Genomic DNA, 21,607 nt, shown 5'->3' with positions numbered 1-21,607 from the left:
GGCAGCCAGGATCAACAGCCACTCGTCAGGGCATGTGGGATGAAGCTCGTATTTCTGTAAAGCAGTTTCAGGCATTTGCACAAAAACCATGTGACACCAACCTCCCAAACTCCCAGCAGCTCGGGGCAACCCCACGTTTTAGTAGACACCTCCCTTTACATTACCTACGTAATCTCGGCCGGCTCCTGATGGATGGAACTGAGATCTGATTTAAAGGAAGTGAGTGAGGGGTGAGGAATGGACTAGGTGAGAAGAAGAGAAGCTCTCTTTTTTATTCGGCCTGCCATTTTTAGAAAACACACTTTATAGTACTATGAAAGAACAGAAAGCAGCTGCTTTGGGAAACACTGGGGAACATCGGCTCCTGGCTTGTCATGGCTATGATCCATGTTCTGTTCCACTCCACTTACAAGAACAAATTTCCCCGTGAAACGCCGGGTACAGTGTACACAGCTGGGCCCACCACACAGTGCAGCAAGGGCCAGGAAAGGGCCTGGCTGAGATCGGGCATGAGCCAGCCTTCCACATCCTGGGGCCAGCTGGTTTTGTAGTTGTTAGAGGAGGGGATGGGAGTTATTTGGTTTTTTCCCCCAGAGGTTGGCTGAATATAATCATTCAGGAGTTCCTCTCTGAACATTCTTCCTTGCTTTAAAAAAAAAAAAAAAAGCCTGGACTGCAATTTTGTCTTTATGGCCTTTCCCAGGAGATCGGCTTTTATTTCAAAAGTAAAACCCCAGCACAAAGGGTAAGGAAGCTTGCAAACCTTTTGAGGATGGCTGTATAGCAAGAGCTTTCATTAAAATGCTTCTGCAAGTCCTGTATTATCAGGAAAATGGCTTTTGCACTTGTTCTCAAAAATATCCAGGTTCCTTCTGATTTTATGATTCTGAGTCTCTTGGTTCTAACACAGTGCTGGGCACATAGTTGATATTAAGCAGGAAAATGGTGGGGGGGTGGGGTGTGTGCGTGTGTGTGTGTGTGTGTGTGTGAGAAAACATGAGCAGAAAAGAATGCCTATTGACCAACTAGCTTCCTTCTTCATCACCAAGACTCAGGACTTCAGTATCCCCTGAAATGTGAAATGATTACCAAATGGTTTGAATTTTGATGATACATTTCACCATTGGAGTGAAATTTAAGGAAAAAAATGCAAAGACAAAATTATCCTATGTTTGTTGTTAGTATTTTAATGTGTTTCTACAAACAAACAAGAAAACGTCAAAACTATATTCAGAGGGGTGGGGAGGGAGAGGAGATTCGGTCCAGTGCTGGGAAGGATGTTATCCGTTTCTAAAAGGCAACAGGGAGACCTTTGAATCCAGGACTCAACTCTCAAGATCTTCCTTTCAAACTGTTTGTTACTCAACATCCTTTGCCTACAACCAAGAACAAATCGACCTACCTGTGCCAGATCACGCTTCTCCTTCCTGTCCAAAAGGATATTGTGAGGATCTCTGATAACGTCTCACAAGATCAAGGTCCACCAGGTCTGGAGCATTTCGCAAATCCATATTAACCACATCCCAAAAGAGACAGTGAGCCCATGAAAGTCCTGGGTGATTTTTACTCTTTTCTTCTACCAGTGTGCCAACCTGCCTAATAATTTTATAAGGGATTAACACCCTCCCGTCTGGAGTTTCTGGAATTTACCCTTTTTTCCTTGAAAAGGAACTAAAAAAGCTCTTTCCATCCCCGGCTCTCTCATGCCACTCCCATACCTCATGATTCCCCGGGGAATACTCACAGCAGTTCTGTGGCTGTATCAGTAAGTTTTTCAGTGTCCTGGGGTGCAATTTAGCTGAGCTTTGGATGTGGATGGCACTAATTTAAAGGCGCTAGACATTTTTTCACTATCCTCCTGGTCCAAAGGATCAGTTTGCTTGTTCCCTAAATAGTTGCTTTAAAGGTAAGCTTCTCTGAAACATCTAAAAGCAGACTTAGTGTGGTTCTAGTCTGTTCTGGGCTTCAACACTTACACTCTAAATGCTAACAGGGCAGAATGCGTCAGGCGCTGTGCTGAGAGCTCTGCTTATAGGACTCACAAGGAATCCTTGCAACAACTCTATGCAGTAGATACAGCTGTTTACCCTTTTGTGCAGATGAGAAAACTGAGGCACAAAGAGGGTAACTTTGCCAAGGTCACACAGCTCCTAAGTAGCAGAGCTGGCATGCAACCCCATCCTGAACCGCCATGCTACACTGATCTGTTCCTTGTCACTTTTTTTGAGCTTAGCTTGAAAAGTCCTTCATGATTGGCAGGCAGAATTATGGGAAATGATATTCTCTTTTCTGTTCAAGTGTTTTGCCTCAAACGGTTGTTTTTAAAGCCCTTTGAGATAGCTCTAGCATCCCAACTGGCCCCAGCCTTCATGGAGCCCGAGCCTTCCTCTACCAGCCCCTGGCCTCCCTGCCTCCTTCAGGCTCTCCCTGGTTGAGAGCATCAGTCACGGGACTACTGCCTTCTTCACTCTGCAGTGGCAAAGCCCACCCGGCTCCTTGTCTGCCTCCTGACTCATCCCCCATCAGTCCTTTCGGGAGCCACAGGCCCAATGGAGCTGGATGGTAAGGACCAAAGACTCTCCCCTGGAAACATCATGACTCCAAGAAAAGACTTGATATTATGAGTTGAATTCTGTCCCCTCAAATTCATATGTTGAAACCCTAACTCCCAGCTCCTTAGAATGTGACCTTACTTAGAAATAGGGTCATTGCAGATGTAATTAATTAAGATGAGGTCATAGTGAAGTTGAGTGGGCCCAGTCCAATGAGACTGGTGTCCTTAGAGAAAGGGGAAATTTGAACACAGGTCTACACACAGAGAACGCCATGGGAAGATGAAGGCAGAGATGGGGTGATGCTTCTACAAGCCAAGGAACACCAAAGACTGCCAGTAAACCACCAGGAGCTAGGGAGGGGCATGGAACAGACGCTGCCTCACAGCCTCAGAAGGAACCAGCTCAGCTGACACGTTGACCTGGGTTTCCAGCCTCCAGAATTAGGAGGTAATACACTTCTGTTGATTATACCACCCAGTTTGTGGTACTTAGTTACACAACCCTAGGACAGGAATATACTGAATATCACATGATAAAGAGGAAAAAAGAAAATTCCAGCTAACAAAATCCTCCAGCTCTCCTCTTAGATTCCCTTCTTTTGGCAAACCTTCCCAGAGCCCTTGACCGTGGCCCTACAGAAGAGGGGACTGGCGGAAATGGCTGGCAGAAGAGAAGGCCAGGATGTGGCGTTGATATGGTGTTGCAGGGATAACATGCTAGTGTGTTTATTTGTGGTGCCTTTGGTGGAAAGCTTGTGAGGTTGGGAGGAAATAAAGGCACCTCCGAGGCCCCCATTAGGCTCCATCCTGCCCCGGGTCTGGGTAAGGTACTCCTTCCACGTGTTTCCTTCTTTAGCTCCTTAGGCTTCCTCCGTCCTCTCTCCCATCGCGTGGCCTGAAGATCGTCTCTTTCTTGGCTCCCCCACTAGACTCACCCTCAGGACCAGACTGAAGTCAGGACATGCCCACTGGCTCCCCATTGTATCTGCATGGCCAAGTGACATGCCGGGGCCACCGTACACATCTGTTAGGTGGCTGGATGGATCATGTGTGTATAGGAGGAAAACAAGAGCCAAAGAGCTATGAAGATGAAGCCAGGTGTGGTGGCTCATGCCTGTAATTCCAACATTTTGGGAGGCCAAGGTGGAAGGCTATCTTGAGACCAGGTGTTCAAGACCAGCCTGTGCAACAAAGCAAGACCCCGTCTGTGCAAAAAGTAAAAAAATAAGCCAGTTGTAGTGGCATGCATCTACAGTCTCAGCTACTTGGGAGGCTGAGAAGGGAGGATTGCTTGAGCCCAGGAGTTCAAGGTTACAGTGAGCTATGATTGCATCACTGCACCCCAGCCTGAGTGACACAGCAAGACTCTGTCTCAAAAAACAAACAACAGCAACCACAAAAACTACGAAGATGAAAAGCAGAGAGGGAAGGTAAAGAAGCAGAATGTTTTAAAAATAAGAGGAGGAGTGAAAAGGGAGAGAAAAGAGAGAAAAAGGACAAAGAATGAGAGAAGGACAAGAAGAATATGCATTTTTCTGATGTGGATTCACAATTCCTGGTCTGATCTTCTTGGGACCAGGTGTTTTCCATATTCAGAATCTGGGGATTTTTAAGGAGGGTCCTGTGGGGCACAGTACCCACCTGGGGGCAGCCTCCTGTACACAAACACACATTGGCATTTCTGCAGCAAAAATGTATGTTACATTCACACAATTGTGAGATAAAGACTAGAAAGAGCCTCGCATAGTTGGAGTAGGGTCAGATTTTCTTAAGCTTTAGGTTTGCAGAGGATTTTGGACTTAGGAGGATGTTCATAGAGCGTGGCTCTGTTATGGTGCCTCTGCAGTCCAAGCCAGGCTAACATGGAGTCTGCTCACACTTCTCGTTTCTAAGAAGGCAAAATGCCCGGGGCGGAGAGCCTTTCCCCTGCTGTTGTGTTCTCAGGTCTCATCCAAGGTGAGTTTTGGGCCATGGGTTCCCAAGAAAGCATTGAGGACAAACCATTTGTTCAACCTAGGAAAAGACAGGGCTTTGTTCACAATCAGAGCAAGATGAAGAATGAGAGGGAGAGAAGCCTTCGTATGGAAAATCCAGTCCTTCTTTTATTTCCATACTCCTCACTTTTCCCCACGAATAAGCCCCATTTTCCATTGTTCTTCTCTAGGAAATGGTTCCACCGTCATTTTCCCAGCGGCTGGGCCCCCCAGCTGTCCCAGCTGCAGATGGTCTGGGCAGCGTCTGGTGGAACCCCCATGGGGCCTCCCAGCATTGAGAGTGCTCCCCTCCTACAGGATTTGTCCTGGAACCAGCTGAGCTTACTCCTGAATGGCCTGAGGCAGCCGCAGACATATTTCTGCTGTCACTCAGGGATCCTGGAGCGTGTCCAAGCCCAACTCCCAGTGCTGTATCTAGAGGTGAGAGTTAGGATAGGGCAGAGAAAAGAAAGTAAGATTCACGGCCAGGCAGGTTTGGCTTTCAGGCTTGTCCCTGCCGCTTGTCATGTGATCTTAGGCACATGACTTCATCTTTCTGAATTTCAGTCTCCTCCTCTGTAGAAGGTGAATAGTGATATTCTCTTGCAGAGCTGTTGTGAAGGTGAAAGGAGATAACGTAGGATACCACAGGAAAAGCCTAGGCCCTTACTGAACAGCAAGTGTTCCTATGTTTGCTGTTCCATGAGCCATCTGTTGACCCTTCTTGGGGGAGTGGTTTCCTGTTTCCCAGGTGGTGGTTGGGCTGATGGCTGTGGGACAAATCGGAAGACTTTTGGAGCAAGTCCCTGAGTTTCTCCTGCCCTGGTCCATATTCCCCAAACCTCAGGCAATTCCACAACTTTTGGGACCCTCCAGAAAGCTGTTCTGCAATTGGGCCGGTTCCTATAAAGGGAAGTTGACTTCAAAACCTCCCTCTCTAAGATGTCAATGGTTAGAAGCAATCCACTGAGGATCCCACCAGCTCACTTGACCTGGCCTACCTAGGGGCCAGTGCAGCTCCAGGGCCGGCCCTGCCCCACGCAGACACCTCCACCTGCCTGGGCACATCTGCCCTGGACCAGCCCCTTGGTGCTTCCCAAGTCAGCTGCTGCAGTGGTCGGCAGCTCACAGAGCCCTCATGGACAGGGAGGAGACCCAGCCAGCACTGATCACGGCTATTGATGCCCAGAGTAACACAAGGCCTCCTCAGCTCCCAGCTCCTAGGACTCACCCACATCAGGTTGAGATTCCACTCACCGTGCACGGTCACTACTGTCTGTGCAGTGCTGTTGGCTCCTGGTGTCTGTCTGTGGAGTCCTCATGGTCCAAGATGGTTGCTTGGGCTCCAGCTACCATGTCTGTGTTTCAATTGCTTCCTAGGGGCCTCCCTACCCAGTGACCATCACTGAGAACATGTCTGATTCATGTGATGGTTCTAAACAAATCTACACATTCTTTGAGAAAGGCGGGAGTCTGTATCCCCTCCTCCTGAGACTGGGTCAGCCTTTGTGACTTACTTGTTACCAATAAAAGGCAATGGAAGAAAGGCTGTGTGCCTCACCCCAGAAAGGTCATGCAGTTTCCAGCTGGTACTCTTGCCAGGCGTGCTCTTGGGGACAGCTACCACTAAGTCTCATGTCCCAGGATCATCATGGTCGAAAGGTCACACCTGAAGGGAATAGTGTTGTTATAAAGACTACTGGATAGGGTCAGGCACAGTGGCTCACGCTTGTAATCCCAGCACTTTGGGAGGCCAAGGCAGGCAGATCACTTGAGGTCAGGAGTTGGAGACCAGCCTGGCCAACGTGGTAAACCCCCTGTCTCTACTAAAAATACAAAAATTAGCCAGGCGTGGTGTCATGCATCTGTAGTCCCAGCTACTAGGGAGGCTGAGGCAGGAGAATCACGTGAACCTGGGAGGCGGAGGTTACAGTGAGCTGAGATTGTGCCACTTCTCTCTAGCCTGGGCAACAGAGCCAGATTCTGTCTCAAAAAAAAAAAAAAAAAAAATGACTACTGGGTCAGAGTCAGTGCGTCCAGCGCTGGTCAGGCCATAGTTCCTGAGAAGTGGTTCCTTTCTCTACCCTGCTATGGAAGCAGTTGGGGGAGCTGCTAGGAGTGTGAGCTCTGAAGGTTGAGTGCTGGGAGTCACATGCTGCTTCCTCTGTTCATTGGCGTGTGTCCTTATGCATGCAATGTTATCCCCTCACCGGGCTTCCTTTTTCCTCTGTAAAATGGGTATGATATCACCTCACAGAATTGATATGAAAATTAGATTAGTTAATACATGAGACAGTCTCAGAACTGTGTCTCACTCAGTATCACCTGTTTTCTTTATTCCATTCCACCGATTATTTCATAGAATTACTGTTTCCTCATATATAGCTTTCTCTCCACTAGAATGTGGCTGTACAGGGCAGGCACCATGGCCACTGTGCTGGGGACCATCCTATCCTCACTGCTGGGTCACCACAACCTCAAAGAGTGTCTGTCACACCGCACGGACTTGAATCAGTTTGAATCAGGTTTTTTTGCTTTTTCTTTTATTTTCGGGTTTGGATCAGGTCTGACTATGTGTAACGGATCAACTCAAAACAACAGTGGCTTTAAAAGGGAGCAGTTTATCTGCCTCTCAGGAACCAGAGGTGTCTGGAGGTGTACACCCCAGGAAAAGTTTTGTGAAACTGTCATTGTCATAGGTCCGGACTCCTTCCACCTTGCTCCTGCAGCAGGTTTAGTGTGTCTACTTCATGGTCCATGATGGCTGCTTAAGCTCCAGCCATCACATTTGAATTCTGTGTCAGGAACAAAAAGGCGCAAAAAGGCATACCATGTTTCTTTTAGGGAAAATTTCTAGCAGTTCTGTACAATAATTCAGTTTACATCTCATTGGCCTAACCTTAATGCATGGTTACATCAGCTAGGAAGCTCATCCTACTGGGAAGGCCAGTGTTATTCCCCCTGGGAAGGGCAGCGTTATTCCCAGTTAAAGTTAGGGTTCTAAGGGACAGAAGGAAATATTGAGAAGAAATGAGCAGTCTCTGGCCAGTGCTCAGTAAATCTCAGACAGACAGATAAATGGTCCAGCCAGCCTCCACCTTTTCCACCCATGCCCTGGGGGTTCCCACTGCCCTGCAGGCCAGCTGACCTGTGATTTGTGCCAGCTTCGTCTCCAGAAGGCTGTGACTACTGCCTGAGAGGGAGTCAAAAGGCAGGAAGGAGGCTGGCTCAGGAGAGGGGGATAGTGCAAGGCAGAAGGAGCCACTCTTCCATCCTTGACCTACCCGTCCTTGACAATGACAGTCATCAGTCATCCCTTCCATGCCTAGGGCCTGCTGTGGCAGGGACTTTGGAGGCTTGCTCCAAGGGAGTGAGGATGGCTAAGGACAAGACCAATCTTCTTTATTTCCTACGACTTCGTCACCCCAGGACTTCATCTGCTTGGTTACCAGATGGTTATCACTATCTACCCCCACAGGACACAAGCTGTCACCTTGTGGCCACCGTCAGTGGGAGTCAGCAGTCCTCTGGGCAGGTGTGAAGGTTCCAGCTGATGAATGGGAAACTTCTGGCTGGAGAGGGAGGGCAGGAGCCCTACTCAGCCTCTTGGGTCCCAAGAGCCCTGCATCCTCTTTGGCTCAAGGTGCAAAATCTTCTGAGAAGGTTGGGCCATAGTGGGTTCCAGAAACAGGTGCCAAGTCACAAGCTTCTGCTTCTGAAAGGGGAGAGCAGGGAGCCGGATTTGGGCAAATCTAGGCCAGGTTCACACATGCTGAGCGGACAGACTCTGGCTCCTACCTGGATCCTGCTCCTCTGCAGCTTGCTGTGCTCGCAGTCATTGTCCACCTCGCTCTATCCTGGCCTCTTCTGCTGACCACCAGAGCCCCACAGACCATGACCTCTGGCCTGGGCTGAGTCTTCTGGCTGCTAGGAGTGGAGGATGCACAAAGTTCACAGTCTCATTAGTCCTCAGGAATAGAAGGTTCTACTTGGCTACTAGATGATTCCTCACCGCCATCACCAACACAAAAGCCAAGATCAAGGGAAGACCATCACGGGTCTCTTGAGGACCTGAGCATGGAGGCGGGCACCAAGGACATGCAGAACACTGAGTTCTTCATCGGCCTTGGCAGAGTGCTTGTCCCATATGCTATGTGCTTTGCACCTAGCATCCTATTTCGTTTTCCCCTCAACCCTGTGCTGTCGAGACCATTGTTATTATCCCCATTTCACAGATGAGGAAACTGAGGTGTAGAGGGGTAGACTTGCCCAAGGACCTCACCTACAGGGAAGCCTCACTGACCCTGCGGGGAGGTAAAAAAGGACATCTAGAAAACGTGTGATCTCCCCTTGGTGGCAGGGGCCTTGTTAGCAATAGCAAGAGCATTGCAGACATGAATTCTGGATCTAGATATTTTGGTTATCACCTGGCATGACAGAGTGTTAGAGGGGGACTGACCTGGGGGAGGACCGAATCCAAAATTCTCATTTTTTCCTCCTCCACAGAGGAGGAAACTGAGGCCACAGTAGGGAAGCACCTTGCCCTGGCTTCATGTCAGCAGTTCCAGTGTGCAGCCTGCTCTCATTTAGTCTGGGCATTTCTTGTCCTTGATAAGTTGCTATTTTTAAAAAAGGCTTTTCTTTAGTTTAAAAAAAAAAAAAGTATTTCTGTCCTGTTGGCATGGTTGGATTTTCCCTCAACTTCTCACTAGCAATAAGTGCAAAAAAGGCTGAGGTTGTTATACAGTGACAAGCCCCTCATCAGTATATTTCGGGAGGACAAACAACTTGAAGGGACTCAGCATCATCTTATCACGACACTTCCCACTCCCAAGAGCGATCTACGTAAGTATCATGCTAAACACTTCACAGTTATTCCATGGCATCCCCCAGTCCCTGACGGAGGAACTCCTCCTTCCTTTTCCCATCTTGTAGCTGAGGACACTGAGGTTTATGCAGGGAACCTATCCAAGATTACACACTTGATAAACAGCAGAACCAGCTCTAAAGGAGGGTTGGCAAACCACAGCCCACAAGTGAGATCCAACCAGCCGCCTATTTTTGCATGGCCCGTGAGCTGAGAATAGTTCTTACACTTTTAGGGGATTGGGGGGGGTGGGGAAAGCAACCAAAGAAGAATATTTCACGACTCATGAAAATTATATGAATTTCAAATGTCAGTGTCCATAAATAAAGTTTTATTGGGTCACTGCTATGGCCATTCATTTACAGATTGTGGCTGCTTTCGAGTAGTTGCAACGGAAATGGTATGGCCAGCAAAGCCTAAAATATTTACTGCCTGGCCCTTTACAGAGAAAGTTTGCTGACCACTCCTGCTCTAAAGCAAAGGCTCCTACCCCATGTTTTAATGTTCCAAGAAAGCTCCAAGGCTGGCGTCAGAGCTGTGAGTGTCAGGGTTTCCAGACCTTACCCTCGGAATGACGCCAGACAAGACAAGCCATGGAAGTCACCAAACTTCTCTGGGGCTTAACTGCAAAATAAGGATAATCATCACGCCCTGGCTGGCTCCTAAAACTGTCAGAAGATGAAAACAAAATAATGTACATGAAAGCATTTTGTAATCCAGAAAGCACTCTACAGAAATGGGAAGGATCACTGCATTATTTGATTGAGAGAAAGAGGGCTGGTATGAAGGAAAGAAGCCAACTGGAGGAGGTGGGGGCGGGTTTGCCTTGCTTTTGCAGGATTCATTAATAAAACAGACCAAGCCTGTTGGGAATGGCCTTTGTCACAAACCCTGTGCCCCTTGCTCCCCCATGGAGCGTATTCTTTGACCCTGAAGCATGGATTCATCTCTTAAACATTTACATTTGGGGCCAGTGTCACTGTCCCGGAGAAATGGCTTGCAGGGCATTCACAAGTTTGGGCTTCTTCCCAAGGTGTGGGCTTCCTCCACAAGGCAATTTTAAGGTACTAGGAAGACTTCTCTGTCCCCAGATTCACTCTGCTCTTTTCTGCTCACTGATTTGCAAAATTTCACAGAGATTCATTTCTCTGATTATTCCAAATCTGTTAAAACAAATATTTCTGGACTAGGCTATCATTAAACCCTGTTGGTTATTTCTAGAGTGTGAACAAATCGGTTGATCATTTGTTCAAGAAATATTTGCTAAGGTCCCACAAAATGTAGGAGACCAATGGGCATTCGAGGGACAGATGGGGAAGCTAGGAGGGTGAAACCGAATCAGGTGTTGTCACCCCTGTGTCCAACCAGCTCCATTTTTCGAGGTGTTTAAGAAAGAGAAGGGAGAAAGAAAAGAAGGTGTAGCAAGAGTTCCCGCAGGCACGGTTAGGGCTGGAATCCTACGATGGAGAAGGGTGAGAGGCAGCAGAGCCCCAGAGTTAAGTTTTGTGGAGGCACATTTTGACTGTGTGTGAAGGGATATTTGGAGCTGCTGCCTGGTAACTCCGGGGTGGAGTCCACTGCTGCCATGAACCCCCTCCCATTTACAGGGGAGCCTGCTGTTTTTGACTGTCAGCACAAAAGCCAATCTGAACTCGACAGCAGCCCAGCTCTCCTATCGCTCCCCAACCCCAGCCGCAGCCCCCCTGCTGGCACCATGGATGCCTGACACTCAGCTGATCTTTTAAAAGTGAGAAACAAACAAAACTGTGTGCAGAATTGGATGTTTATTTCCACCATCTGCGTGGCAATACAAGTTCAAGTTATAATGGCATCCGCTCTCCATCAGTATTAGGCAACCATTTAAACATCTACAGCCATTTACTGATTATAAACACACACTAAAAAAAAGGCGGCAAGTGGCATGTGGCCCCGCACCTGCTGCCTCTGTGTGCGTCAGTCAATTTCATGCCTAGGAAGCTCTGTGCTCCATGGGGATGGATCTATAAAGCAGTTTGGTTGGTTGTGGGTTTTACTTTTTTTTTCCCTGGGAACAGCATAAACCAATTTGGCCCTAAAATACACTTATTGCAAATAGATAGTAATAAATGGAAAATAGACAATGATCATAAATGCAAACCCAAAAAATGCTGAATTTCCTAATGTTAAAAGGTCCATTTGCTTTTCATTAGAAGATAAAAACTGATGAGTGTTTTTACTGGCCTTCAAGAAAAGTTAGCAGGGATTACTGTTCAAAAGCTCCTGCCGGCCACCACCCCCGCCTCTCCCACTCCAGGAAGGTCTGAGTCACCAGGCAAGGACAGAACAGCACATCAACTGGATGTGGTGAGAGAGGCACTGGAAACTGAAGAAATCGATGAATTTTCTAAGGAAACAAAAGAAAAGTTGATCCGAAAATGGGGAAAACGTTTTCTGGATCAACTTTTTGTCTTGCAAAAGGTTTCTCTACCTCCTTTAGACCTGCCCCTGGCCGTCACCGGCCTGTGGTTGGCTGCAGCCTGAAACCTGCCTCAGTGCTGTCGTGAAGGGGCTGTGTGGCTTTGGGTTGTCATTCTTAGAATGTTTTATTACCTGGGAAAGCTAAAATGGGGAATTTCATTAGACCAATGGATTCCTAGGGACTCTGGATCTTACATTTCCAGGTTAACGTCTCCAAAGTGAGGTTTGGTTTGGTTTCTAACTAAAAGTACTTTCTGCCACTGTGGTGTAAAGGACCCACTTATTGCTCATGACCAAGTTTTTTGGAGGGAGGGTGGGAATAGAACTCTCTCAGCTTCGGATCTGGTCAGAAGCTCCAAGTTCTCCCAGAAAGCTCCTTCGTCTCTCTCATGTGATCCATGAAGCGCATCAGATGGACTCTTCCACCAGGAGCACCACAGTCAGCTCCTCTGCTCCACCCCGGGGGTGCCTCTCTGCCCCCGTTTGCTCGGAACGCTGGTTTTGAGATGGCGCTCTGCCTTCTCGGCTCATTGAGCCTAGCTGGTGGGAGCCCAGCATAGCTTGCTTTGTCTTCAATCCATTTTAGAATAAAAGTTAGCTCTATATAGCTACAATGATTACCACCCCACCACCAGCATATTACAGACCTAATCCTATTTGGGGTTCTAACTTAAAGCCTCAACGTTGGGAAAGTTGGCATTAAAAGTGAATTATTACACACCAGTGTGGACTCAAGTCCATTTCTCATGCTAACCAGCAAAACTTGAAGCATGTCAAACTGTAATTTCTCCAGCATCCTGAAAGATCTTTGGGAGCCTGTGTGCAGGTATAAACATCTCCTATAAATCCAGTATTAACCCAGGGGAAAGCTGTTTAAAAACAAACAAACACTGTCTCAAGTACTTTCAATCTCCCCTCTCTGCACTTCTCTAATTGCCACTGGTTCCTAATGCTTCCTGATTCTCTCCTCTTACCCTTTTTCCACTAAAATCTACCCTTAGGTGATCTTATTTGGATCCTGACTAAAGGGTAAAAGAAAGGTCGTTACAGAAATGAAACTGACAGCGTATTTTATGACATCAAGACATTACTGTTAAATTTTTCAGGTGTGATAATGGTATTGTGACTTAAAAAACAAAAATTAGTCCTTTCCTTTGGTGACATGTATTGAAATGTGAGCTACACCCAGAAATGATGAGACTTGCTTGAAGCGATAGAGGGGAGGACTGGCTGGTGCTGTAGGTGAAACAAAATTGGACTTGGTATGTGCCCAAGCTGATTAATGGCTACTAGGCGTCATCACATTTTTTGGCATATGCTTGAAAGTTTCTATAATAAAAAGTGTTTGTTTTTTAACAAAAAGCCCACTCTTAAGGAAACATCTGATAAATACATCCAAAGTAAGATGTCACCAACTAATAAGGATAAATAGCAGTTATCTATTTCCAGAGGCATCTGCATTTAACAGGAGAAAAAGCCTTAAGACAAAGAAATGAATCCAACTGTGCAAGTCAGGCAGGAGCAAAGAGGAGGGAACCTCCAAAAGCGCCACTGAAGCCCAGTGCTCTGAAGAGAGTTCCAGCCTCAATTTTCTTTCTTTATCAGAACTAACAGGATTTAATAAAGATCAGGCCAACAAACACAACTACATTTTCCAAAGACCGTTTCTGGTGCTATTTTATTGAAGATCTTTCCCAGTTTTGTTTTGTTTTTTAACAACCATTTAATAATTTTAGGTAAGATTCATTTAATAACAGCTACTATCAGACCACTTGCTATATACGAGACTTTTTGCTAAGTACTTTATATACGATAGATTCTTCCATTTGATCTTTATTTCAATCCTGTGAGATATTATCCCCATTTTACTGATGAGTCAAAAGTAACTTATGCAAGATCACTCGGCCACTAAGTGGCAGAGCCAGGGTTGAAGTCTGGCCTCTCACTTTGTGATCACTGTAGTGCCCAGGAGAAACCTCTTCCTGAAGGGTGGTCACTGAACAACAGATTCACCTTCTCACAGCATATGACCACTTACCAAAGGTGTGCTAAATCATTAAGTCATGAACCATTCCTCAAAATAGTATTTAAAATCATAAAATAGCTTAAAAAAAAAAAATTGCCAGATGAAAACAATGGCATAATCTGTGATAGCCAACACAGGAAAGATTCATGAGGCTAATGAATCTTACTGAGGATTGGTGTCACTGGAATAGTACCAAGTGGGTGCAATCGGGTTTAGCAGACACGTTTAGAGCAAGGGAGAGAAGAATGAGTAGAAAGGTGTGCAGAAGATTGTAGGTCATTCTGCTGGCCACGGGTATCGAAGGCTGGATTCTCTGGGAGGTACATACTGAGGCAAAGTTAGGACAGCAAAAGGTTTGCTGGGGAGTAACACCTGAAAAAGAAAAGAGGGGAAGGAGGCCAGGGCAGGGGGAGCCCTCGGACTGTGAAGCAGACCCAACCAAGTGTCTGCCAGTCCAGCAGGGAGTTCCAGAGCCGCACTCGGTGGAAATGGCTGGGTCCTTGTATCTGGGCCTTGCTCAGAAACTGGCTGAAGGCCATGACTTTGGCTCAAACACAGGCTTGAGCTAACCTTGAAGGTGCGGATAGCAGGGAGGCTGTCAGCTAAGCACACCCCTTGCAACTGGGTAGTAGTCTTTCTGTGCAAGATCTGAACAGAACTTCTTTGTGTCTACCACCCAAGTAAAATTTGTAGCGCTCTATTCTAGGAGAGATGGAAAACCACTGAGTAGTTTCCATCAGACACGATGAGATTTCATACATAGTTACATGAATATTTAATAATACCTATTGAATCATTCATGCAATAAATATTTGAGGGTCTGTCACGTTCCAGGTGCTGTTTAGGTGCTTGGGATATATGAGTGAACAAAACAAAGATTCTGCTTCAGTGGCGTTTATGCTATAGCCAGAGAGGGAGACAAACAGTACAACATAATAAGTACGGAGATGACACGCTATGTCGGACCTCTGCTCCTCAGTGTGCTCATGGGCCAGCAGTGTGGGCAGGCCCTAGGGATTTGCTAGAGATGCTGCCCCACCCTAGACCTAGTGAATTTGAATCTGCATTTTAACAACTCCAGATGATTCTTACGGGCCCCACCCTCAATTTTAAGACCATTTTTACACAATGGTAAGTGGGAGTAGGGGGAGGGGGAGACAGCTACAGTATTAAAAAGGGTAGTCGAAGTAGAGCTCACTGAAAAGGGAGAACTCTGGTAAACAGTATGAAGGAATTGAGTTAGCCAAGCATCTGGGTTAAGAGACGTTTCAGGCAGAGGAACTAGCTTGAGCCAAGGCTCTAAGGCAAAGCATGCCTGGAGTGTCTGAGGAACAGCAAGATGGCCAGTTTGGTTGGAATGGAGTGGGCAAGGATGAAGAGTCAGTTCAGAAAGATAAAGGGGGACTGGTTACTATGGCCAGTGATGTGGGGCCTTATGGGACACAGCAAGGCCTTGGGCTTATTCTCTGAGTGACATGGGAGCTACTGCAGGAGTTTGAACAGACAAGTGACAGGACCTATGTTTCCAGAGGATCACTCTGGCTGTGAGAACAGATGGTAAAGGGACATGGGAAGAACCAGGGGAACCAAGGGTACTGTCATAATCCAGACTGGGAGTTCAGAACTGGTTGGTTACAGAGTAGGTGGGAAATGGCTTGATTCTGGGTAAATCAGTAAATAGATATAACATGATCTCTTGATGGATTTGGCGTAGGATGTGAGAGAGAAAAGTGGAGGATAACTCCAAGGTTTCTGGCCTAATCAACTGAAGAGAAGTGTGATCTGAGGTGAGGAAGGCTGTGGGTGAACAGATTTTTAGGGGAGACGATCAAGGAATAACCTGTGGCATGTGGAGGTTGAGATGTCCATCAGACACGCAAAAGATGTTGACTAGGCAGTTGCATACAAGTGCGGGGTTCAGGAAAGAAGTCTGCTAAAGATATCCATTTGGGAGCCATGATCAGCCATTCTACTATAAAGTCATGTAAGAATAGGGCTATATATACTGAACATTTGCCATGCCTGTAGATCTGCCTATTATACCATACATTTTGGTCAGATAATATAATCATTATGGAAGGATTGTGATGTGAACTTCTTCGGTATATCTTTCCTGGGTTGTGATCTGAAATTTCAGGTAATTAGATACACTTTAAATACAGGTTTGAAAAACTTCTCAAAAATGCAAAACAAAAGGAAATCTATAAAAGCCAAAATAGAAAAACCATGAAAATAAAAAATAACAGTCATCTAAAATCAACTGAATACTTTTAACTTAATTTCCACTGGCAAATGGACAAAATTCATTGATGATTCCCTTCGAAAAAAGTTCTACTGAATAAACTACACAATAATGAATACATTTAAATTTAAATATAGTACAACTTAGGACAATATAGCTTTTTATGGAGCATAATAGCAGTTATTAACAGTAAGTACTTTATGCATAGATACTGAGTTAATCACGTTGCCATATATGATCTCATTTAATCTTCACTCCTATAAGGTTGTATCTATTTTGTATTTGATGAGACTGAGACTCAAAGAGGCTGAATATGTGACCTCACATGGTTAATAAGTGCTAGTGCAGAGATCAAATTCCAAATCAAAGGCCACTATCTGCAAAATTCAAATAGCACAATTTAGATGTGAAATCTAAAGGAGAAAGTGATATTAATCTACTTTCAAATAAAGGACAGTATTTCTTTTAGAAAAGATTAAATGCTTCTAAGTACTTTCTACAGTCAATAGATCCTTTGCAAAATGGTTGCTGGAATATCGTCTTTTTTTTTTTTTTTTTTAAATTTAACCCCCAGCCATGACTCATGCTTCTCATTAAGGTATGACTTTTCTTGCTGATTTCTAGACAAGCTGATACTGATGACTGAATCAAAAATGGGCAAGTAATTTAGAGTCAGTTATTTGTACTTTCAGATTTTATCTATCGTGATGATTAGGTAAAATAATGTACTGTCAGTGACTTATTAAAAATTTATTTCATGTAACAAATTATATAATTTATTTTTATCTTTAAACAGTCTACACCGAAAACATTTTTGGAAACATCTTTTCCTTTTGGTAAAACAGGTTAGCAGGCTGACATCAGCTTCATATTCTCATGGCTAAAATCCCCCACAATTATACAGTTAAGCATAGCTTTTCTTTGTATTTCTCAAGTTGACACCACTCAATAAAAAACAAAACAATATAAACATTTCTAGATTTTGCCTAAGGCCTTAGCTTTAACTGCAGAGTAGTGAGTAGGAAATTACAAACATATATTCATTAGCCTTAAACTTACCATCTTACATGTGCACATACCAAAAAGGCAAAAGGAAAGTAAAAAGTAAGGCACAAAAGGATGCAGTGAGTGTTAGGTCTGTCTCCTAAGATTGGCCATAAGAGACATTAACCAACATATATGACAGACAAGGAAAAAACTGACTAATAGAACCTTTTCTTTAAAAGCTGTTAATAGCATATTCAATTATTATTCAGGTTATGAGGCTTCTAAAATGACCAAATTTCTGTGTATGCAAAACTGGACTTTTTTTCAGTTACAAAATAAGGTTGGCCTCAAAAATGTAAAACATAAAATCATTTAAGGGTTTGGCAGAAGTTAGTACATCTCAGAAAGTGGGAAAAGGAAACCCAACTCTTACATGCACCAAATGTGTATGTGTTCCAAAAACTTTCTCCGAGTATGACTCAGACTCACAAGAGTTTTCCTGTTGTTGTTTTCAGCTGTTGGTTATTTTCCTCTGTGAAATGTAACTCTCAGGATGAGACATTAAAGTAGCATCAGCAGTAAACACAAATTATCTTTGTTTAAATTTTACTAAAATCTATGGAAGCCATAGACGTAGTCTAAAAATACAAGCACATTCTGTAGCCCGGTCCTCAATAACAGTTCTTATTATGAGGTGGTTAAAGACACAGAACCACAGTGAAGTGCTGATCATAATAATAGAAAAATTTAATTCATATTTAAATTTACCATTCTGTATATCAAGTGCCTATTGGCTGAACAGAACTGTATTCAATAATTCATATTCTGTAACTTCATTCAACTAATACAAAAAGCTAAATAGAAAGATTTACAGTTGAACACCAGGTTCCTAAGGCTGGCGTCACATATCATTCCCTGATAGAGCGAGAATTCATCAACAGAGGACCTAAAAACCAAACTGCGAGTTTGATTTAAAATTCCTTTCCCTGCCATGTATAAGTAACACATTGTGTAGTGACCAGAAGAATATTCTGTTACACAATGTTCTTTTCTAGGCAGGCTGCCACAGCCCAATGACTTTACAAACCTAACTCCAATATTTTACCTAATAGTTTTAATAAGGGTTGTTGGGTCGCAAAGACAGAAGAGGTTATCTTCAGCAATGACTGGTAATGTATCATCCACTGCCTTCGTCACAGAACAAAGATAACAAAGGTCAATTATGAGGCTTACCAATCAGTACTAGCAAATTATAATAAACACATCCTTTTTAATACTTATGTGTGGAAATAGGAGTGAGTGAAAATGACACTAGGATGGGGACAAAGGAAAGCCTGAATAGACAGAACTCTTCAAAAACTTGTGAATTTTATGCCCTCAGAGTCAAATTTAAGCCAGGAGGAATAGAGCTAGAATTCCAACACCACTGAGAAAGAAAGGGTTAACAATAAAAACCACAGCTGATTTTCTGCATCAGGAATGAAATGTTGTAACATATCTATCATTCACATGTGAGTTCATGTAATTTATCTTCAATTAGAATTATTATCTATTCAGCAGCTGAAGCCCAAGAACTGCTGATACACTGCAGATGAGAAAACATTTGCTACTCTCCCAGCTCCGGCCTTTCTTAAGCTAAGTGATGATCACAACAATATAGATCACTTGTTCTATAAAACAATTTTGGCTTACATGTACAGCAAGCTGTGCTGCCAGAATTTACATTTGCGACAACATTTCATCCCTTTTTGAATCTAGAGGTTGCAACTCTTCAGTTTTACGGGTCCTGCAATTTAGTCCTAAATTCTCATTAAAAATTTACACTTTTTAATCCAGCATTTATTCCCTTGAAATGAGTTACTATAGCTATGTAAATTTTTTTAATGTTTGAACCGCAAAGATAAAATAAATACATTTTAAAATAACCTTTATGATATTCATAGTTAAATACTTCATCTCAAAATAGTCACTGACTTCCAAGGTGGTCAAGCCAGTGACCACAAGAGTCTACCTTACACATTAAAGGAAGTGGTGTCTGTCTGAGCTCATGTTTACAGTCCGGAACAATGTACAATGTCACCAAAATATCAGAAAATCTCTTTCTCATACACAGGTTACAATGCCAAATCAATAAGAAAAATGCAGCCCAGAAGGCAACACAGCATTCTCTACCATAGTGTTTTTAAAAGTATGTTCAATGGGCTGTTAACAAATATTTCACTTTAAAAAAATGAGTTTCTCTTTGGATAAGGATATATTGAAACTGGTTATTTAGTGAAGGAATTCTTAGAGCCTTCTATACGCCAACAGGCAGGTTTGCAAAGGCGGCTCCCAAAATTATTTGTAAACACTTTCTCCCCATGAGCATCTTCTAGGAACAGAAGCCACAGAGCTGGTTTTGAGAAACATAGCTTTGGCATGGTGGCATGTTTAGAAGCTTCAGTAAATCTTCAGGCTATGACATATCAGTCTATTCCTTAAATTAACAACAAAATTATTGTTAAAGCCAGTATGTCTGGAATTTCAGACTCAGAAAAATGAGCACATGGGCAAGGAGGGGGGAACACACCTGCTTATTATACTATGTGATTTTTACCTTCCCGGCAAACATATGTTCAAAAATACTCATGTTAGCTAATTTTGATGATGTCTGTGCACAACATCTGAACAAACTAACCAATATATGCAGGCTGCTTAAAGCAAAAACAGTAAGTGGAATAATGTTTTCCCTTACCCAAAAGGAAAAATGCACCAGTGCCATATAAAACAATTTATAATGACATGCTTGGAACCTGTGACCCTGGTTATCACTTAAGATTCTCCATATAGTATAGTTTGATGACATTTATAAAGCTATCTTCTTTGAAGTACTACTGAAAGTTGCTATGGTAACCTTCTCTTTACTCAAGGAGTTTATCTACTTTAGAGGTGTATTTCTCAGCCTCAGCACTAATGACATTTTGGGCTGGATAATTCTTTGTTGTGGAGAGTTGTCCGGTGCATTGTAGGATGTTGAGCAGCACCCTGGCCTCTATCCTCTAGATATTAACGGCATCCCACCAGTTGTGACAACCAAAAATGTCTGCAGATGCTGTTCAGATACGCGAATCAACCCTAGTTGAGAGCCATTGCTTTTGGGTCAAAATGGAAGTTTATACCTTGATTCTGCTTCCCTGGGGAATGTCCATTTTACAGGCACACTGTGACTTACACATCTCAACAAACAACTAGTAACTAGTGGCATAAGGAATCTTTCTCAATTCTGTGTGATCAGAAAAGGTAAAGAATGGTTAGGAGGAAGCACTCTACATTTCAAAGAGAATTGAAGGTAATTTTACTGTCGTTACACTAGTAAAAATTATCTGAGTCATGATGCTTAATTGACAGATATTTTAACAATTAGAAAAATGCTAGCTGTATATTATAACCTGTTAAGGATCACAAGGATTGATGCAGTCTAAGAATGGGAAACTTAACAATCATCAATGGCTAGTTCAGACCACAGTCTACTCCTTGACTGAATATTCTCCATGAAATTCTCAATTCAAAAATCTCAAGTCTTATCTTTAAAACTGCTTGCTTGTACTACAGCCTTTATCATTTCTTTCAAATACACCTTTGCATGTGTATTTGCAAAGATCAAGAAGAAACCCTTCGCATGTCATGAAGAAGCATCCTGGTATGTGTCAAGAAGTACATTATCTGGTTTTAAAGCCATTTCTTCAATATCCACATCTTCAGTTTTGTCATAATTGTCATCACTCTCTTTACTTTGTTCTTTTCTTACCGCCTTTAAACACTTGTCAAGTCTCTTTATGAACAGGTCCACATCCTGCATCTTCATTCCGATGGCTGATGCAGCATTTAGGTAAGCACAAGGGTAATTATTTGTATGTGACATAAAGCCTCTGAAAGTATAGCCACTCACAGTTTGCACAGACCCAAGAGGCACAACCCTGAAAGAAGAAAGATTTACCAATTTAATATGTCTGGTAATGGTAACACAATGTCACCCATAAACAAAAGATATGTGTTACAAAGTCTTACATCCACTTATTAAGAAGTTTAAAACAGGAATAAATCATGGCCTACGAAAATAGACTGTATCAACTTTAAAATGAAATTCTATAACACACTGCTTTTTTACATAGAAAAGTCCTGCCTACCGTTTACTTATCTGATTATCGTTTACTTATCTCCTATTAAAGACCTATAAGCTCTAGGAATCTCTTTTTATTTTACTTTTGCCAGTATATTTTTCTCTTTACCTGAAGCTCTAGGAATCTTAAACACCTCTACATCTTCTTTAAAGAAGTAAAAAGAAAATGATTTGGTTTTGTGTCAAATCTGGAATATGACTTCATATATACACCCTTCACTGAAATATTGAAATTTGCAAGTCAAACCACTGTAATTGTCATGTTACCTCAAATAATCAACAAACTAAAAGTCTAACTATCTGATCAGTGCTACGCAATGGATAGTTTTAAAGCCAAGATAC

The 21,607-nt window shown here is 43.5% G+C and overlaps 1 protein-coding gene across 2 annotated transcripts in view; it reads right to left on the bottom strand.

Moving 5' to 3' along the window:
• Window positions 1-16,854: 16,854 nt before the first annotated feature.
• The window catches only part of SEPSECS (Sep (O-phosphoserine) tRNA:Sec (selenocysteine) tRNA synthase), a 40,356-nt gene continuing 35,603 nt past the window's right edge, over window positions 16,855-21,607 (bottom strand). The window contains exon 11 of one of the 2 annotated variants that reach the window (XM_011968733.1): window positions 16,855-21,062. In XM_011968733.1, the coding sequence (XP_011824123.1) occupies window positions 20,768-21,062 (295 nt within the window). In that variant the 3' untranslated portion in view covers window positions 16,855-20,767. The remainder of the gene's footprint in view (window positions 21,063-21,607) is intronic. The other variant, XM_011968734.1, reaches the window with a different exon arrangement.

Source organism: Mandrillus leucophaeus, unplaced genomic scaffold (assembly GCF_000951045.1).
Source record: "Mandrillus leucophaeus isolate KB7577 unplaced genomic scaffold, Mleu.le_1.0 Scaffold858, whole genome shotgun sequence".
Classification (NCBI taxonomy): Eukaryota; Metazoa; Chordata; class Mammalia; order Primates; family Cercopithecidae; genus Mandrillus; species Mandrillus leucophaeus.
This window is presented reverse-complemented; position numbering and strand designations above follow the sequence as displayed.